This window comes from Syngnathoides biaculeatus, chromosome 15, assembly GCF_019802595.1.
Source record: "Syngnathoides biaculeatus isolate LvHL_M chromosome 15, ASM1980259v1, whole genome shotgun sequence".
In the NCBI taxonomy this organism is placed as follows: domain Eukaryota; kingdom Metazoa; phylum Chordata; class Actinopteri; order Syngnathiformes; family Syngnathidae; genus Syngnathoides; species Syngnathoides biaculeatus.
This window is the reverse complement of record NC_084654.1, coordinates 20592501-20609627: the sequence shown is the minus strand read 5'-3', so window position 1 is coordinate 20609627 and position 17127 is coordinate 20592501. Positions and strand designations below refer to the sequence as shown.

Below are 17127 nucleotides of genomic sequence, written 5' to 3'. Positions count from 1 at the left end.
GAGTCATTTAAATAGCCTTGAGTGGGATTAGCCAACCCTTCAGACGATAGCGTAGCACTGAAAGTCATGAAAGCGAGAAAATACGATCCAATGTGGAACATCATCCATCCATTTTCTTAGCCTCTTATCCTCACAAGGGTCACAGGGAGTGCTGGAGCTTGTTTCATCTGTCAACGGGCAGGAGGCGGAGTACACCCTGAACTGGTCGCCAGCCAATCGCAGGGGACATTGAGACAAACAACCGCAATCACAATCACACCTACGAGCAATTTTAGAGTGTTCAATTAATGTTGCATGTTTTTGGGATGCGGGTGGAAACCCGAGCTGGTTTGGGACGCATCGACTAATTTGAACCCAAAGTTGTGCTGTCGCACCGGCCATATATACAAGCGACGGGCGGGAAGTGTTGCATTAGCCGGGGGGTTGCTGGGAAAAGGTGGTGGAGTTGTGGGGGGGTCTCTCGGGATGAAGTCATCCTCGCTCCTGTCTCGACACAGCAATTAGAACACGGCACTTCCTGGAGCAGCTTCTTTATAGCGCACCCTGTGGAGGACGGACGACGAGGGTCATCGGATCCATTCGTTGGATCCAGTTAATAATTTTAAAAGTTAAACAACATCTCCAGAATATATTTCCCGAATACAGGAGATATTTTGGGGGAAATTTTGAATCTATTTACCTTCATCTACCGGTATATTTCTTGACTGGTTCAAACCATTCCATCGTCAAAATATTCAGCTCGATAAGGACATACACGGAACGAGATAGCGAAGGTAAAGAATAAGTACCACCATCCGTTCATCCATTCATTTTCTATCACTTCTCTGGGTCGGGTCACAGGGGGAGATACCCAGACTTCCCTACCACCACCATTTATGTCAAATATCCGTTGCTACGAGGGTTATAAGACTGTAACTATCAATGGTAATTGTTAGCTTGTCAATGGAATTTTCCATTAAATGTTAGCATCCATCCATATTCTACCGCTTCTCCAGGTCTGGTCGCGCGAGGAGTAGCTTCAGCGGGGATACCCAGACTTCCCTACCACCACCATTTACGTCAAATATCTGTTGCTACGAGTGTTACAAGACCATAACTGTCAATGCTAATTGTTAGCACGTCAATGGAATTTTCCATTAAATGTAAGCAACCAATCCATTTTCTACCGCTTTTCCGGGTCGGGTCACGGGGGGAGTAGCTTCAGCAGGGATACCCAGACTTCCCTACCACCACCATTTACATCAAATATCTATTGCTACGAGGATTATAAGACCATAACAGTCAACGCTAATTGTTAGCACGTCAATGGAATTTTCCATTAAATGTTAGCTTGAGGGCAAAGTTTTGGCAAAGTTGTTGGGCTCTTTTAAATAGACAAGTAGTTCTTTGTCAACTAGGAGTGGTAGTACACAGGATGAACCCCATTTTTTTAAAGTTATCTATTTGCCAAAGTGCTGCTTATTGTGAAGTGAGTTCAGTTCACTGCCATCATCGAGTTCTTATCTGGTGTTTTTACTCATAAGTCAAAGCAAAAAAAAAAAAAAAAAATTACAGAATGACGCCTAAATTGGGTCAACTCGTGTGTGGTTGACAGATTTTCAATCCTCTTCCCACATTTTTCAACTGATTCCCACTATTCCATGACACTATTTTCAAGCCAAGCCTCCATTATGACCTTCCTCAGAGATATGATATGTGCGTGTGTGTGTGTGTGTGCGTGTGCGTGTGTGTTTGTGTGTGTGTGTGTGTTTGTGTTGGATGAGTCATACAGATCAGGTGACATCCTCACGGAGCGATTTGAGCATCATGTTCGGATCGCCACATTTTTTTGTATGGCAAAGTATTTTTTTCTACAGGCCACGTGCGGGCATGACAAGATTCAAAATCCTGTCATGTTTGTTGCATTAATGTTCGTTTCCCTCATAAAATTGGTGAGTTGTAATGCATTGACTTTAAAATTAACATACCGAAGGAAACCATCCATCCATTTTCTTTTGCAGCTTATCCTCACGAGGGTCGCGGGGAGTGCTGGAGCCTATCCCAGCTGTGTCAACGAGCAGGAGGTGGGGGTACACCCTGAAATGGTCCCCAACCAATCGCAGGGCACATAAAGCACTCAAAATCACACCTTCGGGCAATTTAGAGTGTCAAATCAATGTTGCATGTTTTTGGGATATGGGAGGAAACCGGAGTGCCCGGAGAAAACCCACACAGGTATGGAGAAAACATGCAAATTTCACAAACCGGGACGTCAGAACTGTGAGGCCAACGCTTTACCAACTGCTCCACTGTGCCGCCCCTTGTAATTAATTTATTGAAAAAGGTAAAATACGACAACCAGCTCAGAGTGTGTCCCGCCTCCTGCCCATTGACAGCTGGGACAGGCTCCAGCACTCCCCGCGACCCTCGTGAGGATAAAGAAAATGGCTGGATGGTAAAATACTAAATATTAGTTTAGGGAAACAATAAGTTATTGATTAAAAACTAATTATTTTGTTTGTTTGTTTGTTTGTTTAAAACCAACAATGCTAATTCTTTACTCAGAAAGGGGTAATGCCGTATCAGTGTCAAATCCTGGACAGGACTACATTTTTGGCATGCTTACTTGTTGTAAATGTTTAAAATAAAACTACTGACATCAAGGCACAAACACAGGATGACCCTCGGGCTTAAATGACAAAGGTAAAAGCAGTTTCGTGACTGCAATGCAACAATTGTTTCTTTGTATTTTGGGGCTCACACCCCTTTCCTCAATAAAAAAAAAAAAAAAAACAATAGAGAGCCAAATTTGCCCACCGGGGACATTTCACACCGTTTTCTGCGTATATCCGTTATCTACGGGTCATGCACATAAATAGAAGCTGTAAAAAAACAAACAAAGGGTAGAATAAAATGAAGAGAGATTTATGAGGCTCTAAAGCCGATTGGCTCTGACGCTGAAAGTGTGCGCACGCATACCCCAAACCGGCGACAATATTATTACCGCTTGCACAATCTGATTGGATCCAACATTATAGATGTGTGAAGCAATATGAGATGGTCAAAATATGAGAAACATCTGTCAGCGTACGTACATTTCAACACTATTTATATTTACAAATAGTGGCCCACGCATTCCGTATTTAACAGCTTATTATCTCGTTTGCTCACCAAAACAGGAGCATCAACCTGTAGTCTCAACTGAATGAAATTGGGGGCATTTGACTGTAATCTGCAAATGAGATTTTAAAATCATCTTAATTTGTGCGGGGACAATTAGCGCATTCTGGTCGATCTACAAACATGGTCAATCCGCATTGTTCTGTGCATGAGACCCCCGACCGGAAGAGCCAGAATTGATCGCTCACAGTATTTCCCGGCACGGACGCGCCGAAATCCCTTTTAGAAAAATAAGTTTTTGCGTTTTTATGCTAGTTCAATAGTCCTTTGAATGGCTTTGCTAGCCAAAACAGCGGCACGAACTGACGCTTGTTCATAGTATTAACAGATAATTGTACATTTTGTGGCGGCACGGCGTGGAGAAGCGTTGGCCTCACAGTTCTGAGGTGCCGGGTTTGATCCCGGACCCGCCTGTGTGGCGTTTGCATATTCTCCCTGTGCCTGGATTGGATTGGGCCGTCTAAATTGCCCATAGGTGCGATTGTGAGTGTGGCTGTTTGTCTCTATGTGCCCTGTGATTGGCTGGCAACCAGTTCAGCGTATACCCCGCCACCTGCCTGTTGACAGCTGGGATAGACTCCAGCACTCGCCGCGACCCTTGTGAGGATAAGCGTAAAAAAATAAATGAATGGATGGATGTACATTATGTGGAGACTGTGTCTTTCAACAGCGACGGTGTTCAGGCAGAGTCTAGTTAGTGTGCGGTTGCTCCACAATACTGTGTCCATAACACAACTCTTTGAAGTCTGTTGTTAACCAAAACAGCAGCACAAACCAAAATATGTTACCCCTCTTAAAAATGTTTGACATTTTTGACCACACATTAGCATTCCGGTAGACTCTGACATGTGGTCGCTCCACAATGTTGTGCGCGTTTCTCCATAGCCCACGGAACTAAGTTGCTAACCAAAACAGCAGCACCTAACGACGCATTAAAAGTTTATATTATATGCAGACAGCATCTTTAGATAGAGAGATTGTATTGCATTTCGTTAGATTAGTGAGTGAATGCGCACACACTACAAATATGCAGCGTCAGGGTAAGAGAAGGAGACACAAAGGAGAAACGGAGTGAATAAAAAGACCTGACACGGTCGGATGAGTGAGCAAAGTTCTCCTCTCACCGCACAAACGTATGAATCCACCAACGAAGGGGTCACACCGTTGTCATGGTAATGAGATTTGAAATGGACAGTGTGTACGAGCGAGTGTCGTCACGCACCCGTGGCCTCCGGCCATGTAATTACCACCCGCAGTGACCCCCACCAGATTTTTTTTTTTTTTTTTTTTTTTTTGCACTGTAGGGATTTTCCCGGGAAAATCTCCTTCGCCGGGACATTTTCAGTATCGACTTCCACGCGGACCCCCAGCCGAACACGTTGATTGCATTGGATTTAGGCATCCGGGAGTACCAGTCGGGTGGGGCTTACGTTTTGCTTGCGGGTCATGTGAAGTGCGACGGGAGATTTTTGATGTGTAATTTGCATGGCTTCTTCGTTAAATTGCACTTTTATTTTTCACTTCAGTATTTTTTTTTCTCAATCAACAATGATAATATACTGTATATATTTTTTCAAGATTAGGTGTATAATTTCAGAGAAATTTTGTAATTTTCAAAGAATCGAGTTGTGTAAATTTGAGGAAAAAAATTACGAGGAAATTACAAGAGAAAAAGTCATAGTTTGAAGAATTTTACAAGAATAAATTAGTTTACATTTTACAACTGTACTGTCATTTTATGAAAATAAAGTGGCAATTCCAGGAGAATGAAGCGTCATATTTTAGGACATAAAACGTAACAAATATTTCAAACAAAGATTTGATTTTTTTCGAAAGTATTCATTTTATCAGACAAAATGGGTAATTTCCCCCGAATAAAGTTTTGTTTCTGAAAAAGTTATAACTTCCCCAAAATAAAGTTGTGTGTAATTTTATGAGACTATATTTTGAGAGGGGAAAAAAAGCACGAAAAGGCAACTTTATTCCCAAATATGAATTTCATCTGAAATGTTATAAATCTGGCGGCATGGTAAATTATTGGCCTCACAGTTCTTAGGACCCGGGTTCAATCCCGGCCCCGCCTGTGCAGAGTTTGCATGTTCTCCCTGTGCCTGCGTGGGTTTTCTCATTTTTTTCACATCCCAAAAACATGCAACACTAATTGGACACTCTAAATTGACCCTAGGTGTGATTGTGAGTGCGGCTGTTTGTCTTGATGTACACTGCGATTGCCTGGCGACCAGTTCAGGGTGTACCCCGCCTCCTGCCCGTTGACAGCTGGGATAGGCTACAGCCCTCCCCGCGACCCTCGTGAGAATAAGCGGCTAAGAAAATGGATGGATGGATGAAGTTTTAGGTCTGAAAAAAATCATAATTCCTCCAAAATAAAGTTGTGATTTCATGAGAATACATTTTGAGTGAAAAAAGCACCAAAAGACAACTTTACCCAATGATAAATTTCATCTTAAATGTTAAATTCACTAAATGAATCTGAATGCAGCTAAGATTTGGATAGAAATTGTCATTTTTAATCCCCAATCAATTTTCAAAATCCAGGAATATTGACATGTTCCCCGTTTGTCCTTTTTTTCTTTTGGTCCATTTTAATCATTATTCAAGGTAGAATTTGTTTTTATGTCTTGCTGGATCTTTCGACCTTGGCTATGATCCCACTAAGGAAAATGCCATGATGCATTTATGGTACGTATGAAACAATTATCCCATCATACCCCGATATTTTTTATTCCTCTCTGTGAGTAGTAAGAGTTCCCCAAGAGAGGTAAACGGGGGGTGGGGGAGTGTAAAGATGGAGAAGCCCATAGTGAGCATCGCACATTTACCTCCGGGGGCTCCAGGGGGGAGGAGGCTGAGCTTTCACAAAGCCGCACCCCGACGAGGCCTCACGCTGCTGGGCCCGCTGCGGCCGCTGCACCTGGCCCCCGCGGCCTCAGAATTGGGGGGTGGGTCCAATCAAAAAGCGCACGTTTGCACATCAACCATCTGTCTGCTACTACGTGGACAAAGTGATGTCTTTGGGGACCTGGTATGTTATCCTTAATGGCTATTTTTACCCCTGTTGTTTTCGACATCTTTCACTACATGGGGGGGGGGGGGTGCTCACCACCTGGATTCAGCGTGAAGGGGGTGGGGTCTTTTTCCTATCATATAAAATGATCGCCAACTGACAGGCGCTAATATAGACATCATTTCATAGTTGAAGTCAGAGTACATGCTAACGTTAAAGCTTTGCCGTATTATTATGCCCCATAGTCTCTCCTTGGCTCCAGTGCCCCATTTTCTGGCGTCCCTTAATCTCCTCTGTCATAATTTTTTTCTAAAATGAACTTTAGTTTTCTCACGGGCATTGTGCTGCTGAGGAACTGTAGGCACGAAATATCTTTAGAACTTCATTCACGTATCCACGTGTTTTTTTCTTCTAAAAAATGTGTGATTTTTTGTCTCATAAATATATGACTTTATTTAAAAAAATACATCACTTTATTCTTGGAAAAAAATGTAATTTATGCTAGTAAAATCTTGGCGTATCAGACTTTATTCTCTTTAAATACTTGAAAATATGCTAATTTCAATCTAAAAAAAATGTATAGCCCACGTTAGCTACAGCTACAGTGTATTTTCTGGCTGCCCACAGTCTCCTCTTTCAATAAATGTTTCCTTACCACAACCAGTATTTTTTATTTATTCTGTTCGTGCAGTTTCTGTCATGGACCTCCGACACGGGGCTGGACCCAAATGCAGGACTCCAAGACGAGGACACGATGTTAGGCGTAGTTTTATCCGAACCCAGGTGGCGCAGAAACACTGTGACGAGGATAGCTCAACACTTCACCATTTTCAGTGGTGGAGATTCCTACTGTCGGTGAATGCCACTCACAAACTCAGGGCACAACGAACTGGCGCATGCCAGTGAGCAAAACTCCAACTTAAATACTCCACCTAATTACAGCCCCCATGTGAAACAGCTGCGAGCGGTGACAGGTCTTGGCCGTGGTCCAGCCTGGTTCATGACAGTATCGTGCTCCATAGTCTCCACTTGACAACAGCATTCAGTGTTCAACATGCCCTTAGTCTCATTTCGGATCAAATGTGTGTTACCTACCTAAAAGTCAAAAGAGGAGAGGCTTGTTCGCGGGCAGCGTCCAGATCCTACTGACCCCCGAGCTCCTCCCCTTTCTCAACTCTCTCTCATGCTATTGGTCAGTCAAATACGTTCGAGTTACTGGTCGGTGTAATACACTTGCTAACGTGTTTTAGTTATGGGTAATTCTCATACATGTATTAACAAATTTGTTTTATTGGTCATCTATTGAGCGACACGGTGGTCAGCTGGTAAAGCGTTGGCTTCACAGTTCTGAGGTCCCGTGTTCAATCCCGGACCCGCCTGTGTGGAGTTCGCATGTTCCCCCCGTGCCTGCGTCAGTTTCCTCCGGGTACACCGGTTTCCTTCCACATCCCAAAAACATGCAACATTAATTGGACACTCTAAATTGCCCGTAGGTGTGATTGTGAGTGTGGTTATTTGTCTCGATGTCCCCTGTGATTGGCTGTCAAGCAGTTCAGGGTGTTACCCCGCCTCCATCCCGTTGACACCTGGGATAGGCTCCAGCGCTCCCCGCGACCCTCATGAGGATAAGCGGCAAAAAAAGAAAATGGGTGGATGGATGGTCATCTATTGAAGTCATTCTCTGTGGGGTACTTGTGCCAATAGTGGTACAATAGCCCCATCTAACGGCATATGAAAGAATTACTGAATTAATGTTACTACGGTGGCCTGTAAGTGCAAAAGAATATAAGAAATGGCGAAATGCCCTTTTTTTTCATTTTATAAAATCTATTACAGTACATTTATTATGTAGAATTCAGTTTTCTTCAGCTTTTAAGTATAAAGCATTTGTGTTCATTTTTATCATTTCATTGTCATTTGGGTAGTTTTTAAATTTTCCAACATGGCATTGTTTCAGTACAACTTGTGCATGAGGTCATTGTGGTTTCTAATAATATTGAATAAAGTTTTTATTCATAAAACCTGTACCTGATTTTTGATGAAACCTCCCTACAGGCTTACATTTCTTGAAGCCTGCACCATTTGCACAATGGTCACTTTACCACGTTCTGATTCTGTAATTTAATATTCGTCATTATGGTCACGGTGATAATTGCAGTATTTTTTGAACTGATAAAAGTTTGACAACCTCTAATATTCTTTCTAATAATAACTAATTGTAATATGGTTGGTCAGTTGTACTATACAGTAGTGACTAAAAGGTTTGAAACTCTCACACACACATACACGCACAAAACACGAGGAGGTCCACAGACGACGAGCAAAAGCAGTCATTCGTGGACCCCCCCCCCAACCCCCACCTCCCGTCATCCATCTGTGGATTTGTCACGAGAAGAAGAAGAAGGAGAAGAAGAAGAAGAAGAATCAGATGATGATGGTGACGATGGTGCTGATGTGAATGGGACGCGCACACGCCAGCACGGAGGCATCCACGCCGCGAGTCGCCCCCCCTCTCATTTTGGAGCGACCACGCGGAGATCTGCGCACCGGCGAGCGGGGCCAGCGTGTGCGCTCTCCCCGGGCCCGGCGCGCGCGACGTCTGGGCGGACTGACGGAGCAGGATGGAGGCGTTTTTCGCGGAGGTAAGAAACGCACATCGCTGTTAGTGACGCGTCAGGCGTCGTTTAGGCTGGATTTGCTTTGACGCGAGGATGCTTTTTTTGTTGTTGTTGTTTTTGTTCATTTTTTTTCCCCCACTCGCTACGGTTGCAGGTGTAGAAAACGTGCCCCCTCCTTCGCATAGCAAGCAAGCCGTGCACGATGGTCACTTACTGCAGGGCAACCTATAGGCCCGTCTCCGGTCTTGGATGAAAGACAAAATTGGCCCAAAGGAGATCTGGCGCTGTTTTCGCCTCCATAAAGCTCTGGGCCGGATTAAAAAGGGCAAATCTGCGAACGTGTGCTCGGCTTTGCAAAAAAAAAATCTGCCCTCCCCGGGCTCGAAAAGCCCCCCATTTCTGTGGCTTTTGATGTCTTTCTGTTTTCACTTTTGGGTGGATGCGTGCATCGGGGTGGTGCACAGCTGGAGGAGGGGGGGGGGGGGGGTTAGGGTATGGTGTCTCTTGTGGGGAGTGGTGGCGATGGATGAATGGAATAAGTGAGATATTGCACTGCAAATCATCATCTATATCTTTATTCTGGGATGAACTACTGCTCGATTCTAGTTGGTGATGCAGTCGACCGTCACTAAATCCCAATAATTCGCTAATAATGCTTGTCCTTCCCCCTCAAAACCTTTATGAGTCATTCCAGAATCAGGGGACAATATCTGTACTAAAAATTTTTTTTAGAAACTGACAATTTTTTTTAACCATATTTTTGTTGCGTTTACAAAAAAAGGGTACAATAAACCATCATGTTATTGGATTTATCCAGCTCAAACATCAAAGGTTACACAAGTTTTTTGCTCAGTAGCACATGCTAGCTGTTAGCTCCTATGCTAATTTGTCTGGAAATTTTTTTTGCTATACATCCATCCATCCATTTTCTTTTTCCGCTTATCCTCACGAGGGTTGCAAGGAGTGCTAGAGCCTATCCCATCTGGTTGTACACCCTGAACTGTTTGCCAGCCAATCACAGGGCACGTACAGACAAACAACCATTCACACTCACAATCACACCTAGGGGCAATTTAGAGTGTCCAATTAATGTTGCATGTTTTTGGGGATGTGGGAGGAAACCGGAGAGCCCACCCAGAGAAAACCCACGCAGGCGCGGGGAGAACATGCAAACGCCACACAGGCGGGTCTGGGATCGAACCCGGGACTTCAGAACTGCGAGGCCAACGCTTTCCCAGCTGATCCGCCGTGCCGCCCCTATGCTAACTTGTTCGGGGGAAAAAAAATGTTATACAGTAATATACTATTCTTTTAAAAATATGATTAATGGGGTCATATATGATCAAAAATGATTTAGAACCTGGGGGATTGGTATTATTATAAATATACTCTCATGGACGGCCAGGTGCTCCACCACATTTTTAACCCCCCCAGCCCCTACCGTTACAGCCTCCTTGTTCTGGGCACGTCGGTTCCGGGGCTGACCCAGGACCCGCTGGAGGGACCACGTCTCCCGGCTGGCCAGGGAACGCCTCGTGATCCCCATCCACCGAAGAGCTGAACGAAGTGGCTGGGGGGAGGGAAGCCTGGGCTGCCGCCGCAACTCAACACCCAAATAAAACGAAGATAATGGATGGATGCACATAATGTATAATCTATAACTATATACGGCGACCTATGGTCAGAGCAAGTAGCTCAGTGGCGTTTTTGCTGAGTCACGTTGCTCACTTTTGTTCTCCTCCCCCAGGTTTTGGTTACAGGGTTGTGTGTATATTGAGACAAAACTTTTGTGAATAAACTTGTTTTATAGCAAAATTAAGGAAGACACAGCAACATAATGCTGCCAATAAAAGCTAATTTGCAACTCATTTATTTGTCATTAAGAATAAGGGATAAGTGGGAAAAAAAAATACATTTTAGCGAACGTTTCTAAGCTACGGGTATTTAGTTAATTAGATATTTTTTCGGGAATCAGTTTTAGAACAGTTAAAATGATATTTTTGTCTCAAAACAATTGTAACTTACACAAGTCCATGCGTCTTTGTTTAGATGACATTTCATGGGGGTTCCAAAAAATGAAAAAAAATGACTCGCACTTATATTAATAGTTTAAACCTTAAATATACTACATGAAATGATCCCAAAATATTTGCATTGCATAATAATCCCCACCGCTTTCTCATAAAAGTATTGGTAGAAAAGAACTATGTTGGAGTGATGCATCTTGACTGAGCTAAGTCTAGGCTAGGTCGTTAGCGATGTATGTTCATATACAAAATATAGTATTTCGGTGCATCTTTTGGACATTGATGGGGACGTAAACAAATGCAGGTGGTGCTATTACTGTTGTTAGCTTAGCACGTTGCTCTTTCTTCACTCTAGATACTGCAGTACTGTATTATATTCCACAATATTTGTGTTCTGCATTTTGCTTCGGTGCTGCATTTTTTTTTTTCCAGTACAGTTTCATCGCGGAAAAATAACGCCATTTATGGGGAATATTCATGAGGGGTTCAGAGTCACTGATGGTGTAGTGGTTCACACGCCTGTCTTTGGTGCGGTCAGCGTGGGATCGATTCCCGCTCAGCGATGATGTCAATATCTGCGGTGCAACTGACTGGCGACCAGTTCAGGGTGTAGTCCGCCTTTTGCCCGAAGCTAGCTGGGATAGGCTCCGGCTTTCCCGCAACCCTTGTGAGGATAAGCAGCTTGGATAATAATTTTCACGAAGGTGTTGTTGCTCATACCGGGACTGAGGGAAACCCCAGGGTCATCGGCATAAAGTGAATTTAATTTTTTTTTTTAAATTGATTTTTAAATACAGTTGGGATAAGCAATATGAACAATCTGTTTATATAACATATATAAAGTATTAAAAACTACCTTTTGCGGAAAGCTTTCAGGTAGAGCGAGGATGGGCAGAACTTCAGAACTCTGCAGCGGAATATTCATCGTTCGTTTGAATGATGTTGAGGAAGCCGCAGAAACTCAACGGAAACTATGAAAGCGGCTCGTTTGCGCGGCGAACGGATCAGAACGCGCGCGTGTGATCCATATTTCAGCATAGCCTTTGGCCATATCTGTAGATTGTGCTGGAAATGATGCAGGATTCGAGGCAAGGCGGGCAAGAGGGGAGGGAAGAGTCGCTGGAGATGTGTGACCTATATTCAGATGCTTCCAACACATTTGTTCTGCTCAGGAAGCCGCTTCACGTTACTTTGGTCCTTTTTTCTTTCTTTCTTTTCTTTTCTCTTTTTTTTTTTTTCTCTCCTCGGTCCTCCCTGAAGCTACAGCTCGGTGCCACGGGTCCCTCGCCGTAGCCTACTTTCGCGAGCTCGCGTGTAGGTGGGACACCACTACTGCCGTCAAAAGGCATCGAGTCTGTGCTACTGTAAGGCAATTCAAACGAAAATAGCATCTCCCAGAATGCTTTTCACCCCCACCCCCAAAATGAGTCCAAGCCGCAACATATGACCGAATTCGCTCCTCTACTATGAAATATCTTCACAATTGGTGCATGGATAACGGAGTTAACGTTTTAATGCGTTGTCAACTTGCTCGTGGTTTCCGTTTTTAAATTTTTAAAGCTTTTTTTTTTTTCTAGTACAAGACAATAACGATCCATCCACCCATCCATTTTCTTCGCCGCTTATCCTCACGAGTGTCGCAGGGAGTGCTGGAGCCTATCCCAGGAGGCGGGGTACACCCTGAACTGGTTGCCAGCCAATCGCAGGGCACATGGAGACAAACAGCCGTGCTCACAATCACACCTACGTGCAATTTAGAGTGTCCAATTATTGTTGCATGTGTTTGGGGAGGTGGGAGGAAACCGGAGTGCCCGGACAGAACCCACGCAGGCACGGAGAGAATATGGAAACTCCACACAGACGGGCTAGGGATTGAACCCAGGACCTCAGAACTGTGAGGCCAACACTTTCCAGCTGAGCCACCGTGCCGCCAGAACATACCATGATAACATAATTAAATAGAATGTAAAGCATTTAACAGTTTGCACATCATGATTCAACGTCGCAACTCAATTCAGTGTGCTGGTCCTTCTGGTGTGCCCCCCTTGCTCACCAGTTGGCAGGACTGTATAACGTAGTCATGCAGAAACAAACAAAGAATATGCTTCTAATAGGAGGATAAAGAATATATGCTGTGAGTACTGTTATTTTATCTATTTACATGTGTTGCTCCACCATTTGTGTTCAAATATCCGTTGGCTAGATAGTCGGAAAACAGCAACTATTGATACAAACCGTTAGCAAGTCAATGATATAATACATTTAATACACTTTGTTTTAGGTTTAGTTTGACGGTATACTTCAAGTGGGAAAGGCATTTAAGAAATTGAACCCTCATTTTTTGATTGAATATACGAAATCTATGAAATGCACTAATTGTCAAAAATTGTTGCTTATTGTAAAGTAAGTTTAAGTGCGTTAACTGCCACATCAGGGCACCCATATATACCCGTATAACACGATTTCATATTTTTTTTCTTTTGTATATAAATTTGAGGTGCCGTGTTTCTCATATTTTCAAATTTTTTACTATTATTTTACTATATTTTTTTGAAGTGTGAAATTTAATTCAATCTCAATTTTCTTATTGTATTCTTTTGTTACATCGTACACAACTATGAGTGCAAATACAACACCAGAATCTCACAGCAAAACTGGGGACTACATCTCCCAGCATTCATCTGCACCAAGCGAAGACGGAGGCTGTTGCCATGGCGCCCTGTTGCCGTGGAGTCCTGTTGCCATAGAGTCTTTGTGTGTGAATGCGCGGGTGTGTGTGAGAGAGAGATTGTCGTTTAATCCAAGATGAGAGAGAATAGAATAATTAGCAGGCCGATCAAAAATGGCCACTCGAAGATGATTTACATTTACATTGCATACGCACACACACACACAAACACACACTCATTCATTTCAATACTGTCGTGTTGTGTGTTTACAGAAGGTTAAAGGTCAAATTCAAAAGTTCCCCGAATATTGACTGGTATATACAATATCAATTACAAAAATGACAATAAGGAATAGAATGGTCATGTTTAAATGTTGGACCGGTTTATAGCAATATCCCTGTTACTACAATATGTAATATTGCTCAGTATGCATAGTACAGAATAACTTTAAAGCAGGACAAAAATTTTCATTATTTTCTTACATTTTAATATTAACAGTTAAAATAAAATAAAGAATAATATAGAATTAGATTAGAATTAAATACAAAAATAATGTACGATTTTAAATTAAACAACATTGTAATTAAATACAAAAATAATTTCAGATTTTAAATAAAACAGCACTCTAATTAAATACAAAAATAATATACGATTTGTATTGTAGTAGAATGTTATAATACAATATTTAAATGATTGATCAAATAAAAGCGATTAATAATAATCCTCAATTTTAAATAAAACAGCACTCTAATTAAATACAAAAATAATATAAGATTTGTATTGTAGTAGAATGTTATAATACAATATTTAAATGATTGATCAAATAAAAGCGATTAATAATAATCCTCAATTGTGCTAATGCTAACTTAATTCAATATTAACGCTATATATATATATATATATATATATATATATATATATATATATATATATATATATATATACCATTAAATACAAGACTATACTCAAAATAATTAAGAGAATATTTCAGAATAAAATAAATAATAAAATAAAATGAGACTCTAATTAAATACAAAAACAATGGAAAATTTTAAATGAAACAACATTCTAATTAAATTCAAAAATAATGTCAGCTTTAAATCAAACAGCACTCTAATTAAAAACAAAGATAATATAAGATTTGTATTGTAGTAGAATGTTATAATATAATATTTAAATGATTGATTAAATAAAAGCAAATTATAATAATCTTCAGTTGTGCTAGTGCTAATTTATTTCAATATTAACACTCTCTCTCCGAGAGTTTTGTCCAGTGATCTTATAAAAACACCAGCTGTTTTTTTTTGTGTGTGTTTGTGTGTTCATACCTCCAGTGTTGGGTTTCAACTCTAATCCTGTTTAGTGTGACTCCCACCGGACAGGTGACACGCACACACGCACACTGGAATGTCAACGCAAACGTCAGTTCTCTTTTGCCGCCGATATAATCTGCTGAAAGCCCGTCTGTCCCGGCTGTGTTATCACCTTTAATGGAATATTACTGACACACTTTCAGGCATTGGGATGCTGCTCGGGGGGGGAAGAAATCAAATTGCTTTATGACAGCTTTGTATGACCCTTTTACACCAAATCAATATATACACAAATGCATCCACCCCACCCCCACCCCCGGAATACCAACTATAAACCTTGCATGCTTCTTTGCAATTAGATTCATTTTCCCTTCATGATCTTATGACTCTTATGCTCAAATCAAGTTTATGCATCCATACTGACCAAAATCCTGCATAAACTCCAATCCAATCAAATAATAAATAATGATTACAAAATGTTTACTTTAGGTTATATGTAAAAAAAAAAAAAACCTGCTTATCCTCACGAGGGTTGCGGCGAGTGCTGGAGCCTATCCCAGCTGTCCATGGTCAATGTCAATAATAACATTTATGATTATCCATTATCTTAGCTTCCTGGAGCCTATCCCAGCTATCTTCGGGATATAGGCTGGGTACACCCTGAGCTGGTTGCCGGCCAATCGTTGGCCACATAGCAACATTATGTATTTTTTTGATACGAATAATTGATCGATTCCCGCTAGGGATGGCGTTGATATCTGCCCTGCGACTGACCCGCAACCAGTTCAGGGTGTAGTCTGCCTTTCGCCCGAAGCGAGCCGGGATAGGCTCCAGCTTTCCTCCAACTCTTGTGAGGATAAGAGGCTTGGATAGTGGATGTATGGATTTAAGATAAATCAATACTGACCACGTAAATGGTACCACTTAAAATAACATTTTAAAATGGAATAGTATCGTGTCAAGAATAACCTAAAGAAGTCAGAGTAGTGAGCCTTGAGGAACTCCAAATGTGTTTTTCTACCTACAAGGCACTTAACATGCTTTAGCACCATCTCCTATTCTTACAAATAGCTTATATACAGTAAACAACGTGCTTAGAAGGTAGAATATTGGAATGAACGGCTTTTTTTTTTTTTTTTTGCTTTTTCTGGTGCTTGTGGGCACACAATCAGCAAGTATCCTTCCTCGGTTTGGGATCATCAGTTCGACACGTGAGGTCAAGGGGGGGATGTAATTTTACGGTGAGCTTTAATGGAGCATTTCAACAAGATTAGGTTTTGCGTACCCCGATCCCTCCCTGTGAAAGGTTTCTTGCATTGCGTGTCCATCCTTGCCTGTCTGGACCAAGAGGGGAGGAGAGGAAGGGGGGATGGGAGGAAGACATAAAGATGAGGAGGAATGAGAGAACTGTGTGGCTCTGTCTTTTCCAACCCTTCAACGAAAACCTCCCCAGAAAGCGAGACGAGCATTTGAGCGTGCCGGATGCGTTCTTGGACCGAAGAGCCACCGAGAGGCTGAGGTCGTCCGGTCATTGGGTCACGTTTGACAGACCCCGATAGACGGGAAGACCAACCGCCCGCACACAGTTTTCAAGCGCTTGTTGCTGTACAGAGGCCCAAAGTCCAGATGTTCCGGTCTTTATCTTTCATTACACACATCTGTCGGTGCAGTCATGCGGACCCGACTGCAATAGCGGCTCACGTGTTGAAACCATACCCGGTTTGGCTCTTGGAGAAAACACAGCTGTTTTTATTTGCCAACAGCGAATGCAAAGTTGAGCTGCGCACGGTGACAAAGGGGCTAAACCAGACTTGAAATAGTTCGCATTGAAGCGGTTCTCTTAGTGGTACATGTAGCAGACTTTGGGAATCTCCCTTCTCGGAAATGTCCAATTTAGTTCTAAAAATAGTATTTTTCTTTTCTGGACCTGTGGATCCAGGTAAAATTGTAAACACGAACATGCCCCTTTGCTCCGCACTCCTCGTTGGTCGCTCCTTGCAGCTTTAATAAACATATTTTTGCTGTTTGTTGTTTTCCAGGGGGCCCGTGTTTGGGTTAGGGAGAAAGAACAGCTGGTTCCGGCCACGGTCAATTCCTGCGGGGACGGAACGCTGGTTGTCACGATCGACTATGGAGAGGTAAGAACTCACAGGCGCATGGAAATGTGATACGGATCAAATACGGTTGTTCAACGGACAGATGTCAACCCAGAGCGTAGGCACCTCTGGCAATATGCTCTGGGTTTAAGCTTAGCAGTGAAGCGAAAGGCAGCTAAAAGCAGCTTCACTATATTTACATTCATTCTGAGAACGGCCA

The 17127-nt window shown here is 42.4% G+C and overlaps 1 protein-coding gene across 1 annotated transcript in view; it reads left to right on the top strand.

Moving 5' to 3' along the window:
- Nucleotides 1–5965: 5965 nt before the first annotated feature.
- Nucleotides 5966–17127, top strand: part of myo10l1 (myosin X, like 1) — a 45680-nt gene continuing 34518 nt past the window's right edge. The window contains exons 1-2 of the mRNA XM_061844375.1: nt 5966–6202; nt 16851–16949. Coding sequence (XP_061700359.1) covers nt 5966–6202; nt 16851–16949 — 336 coding nt within the window. The remainder of the gene's footprint in view (nt 6203–16850; nt 16950–17127) is intronic.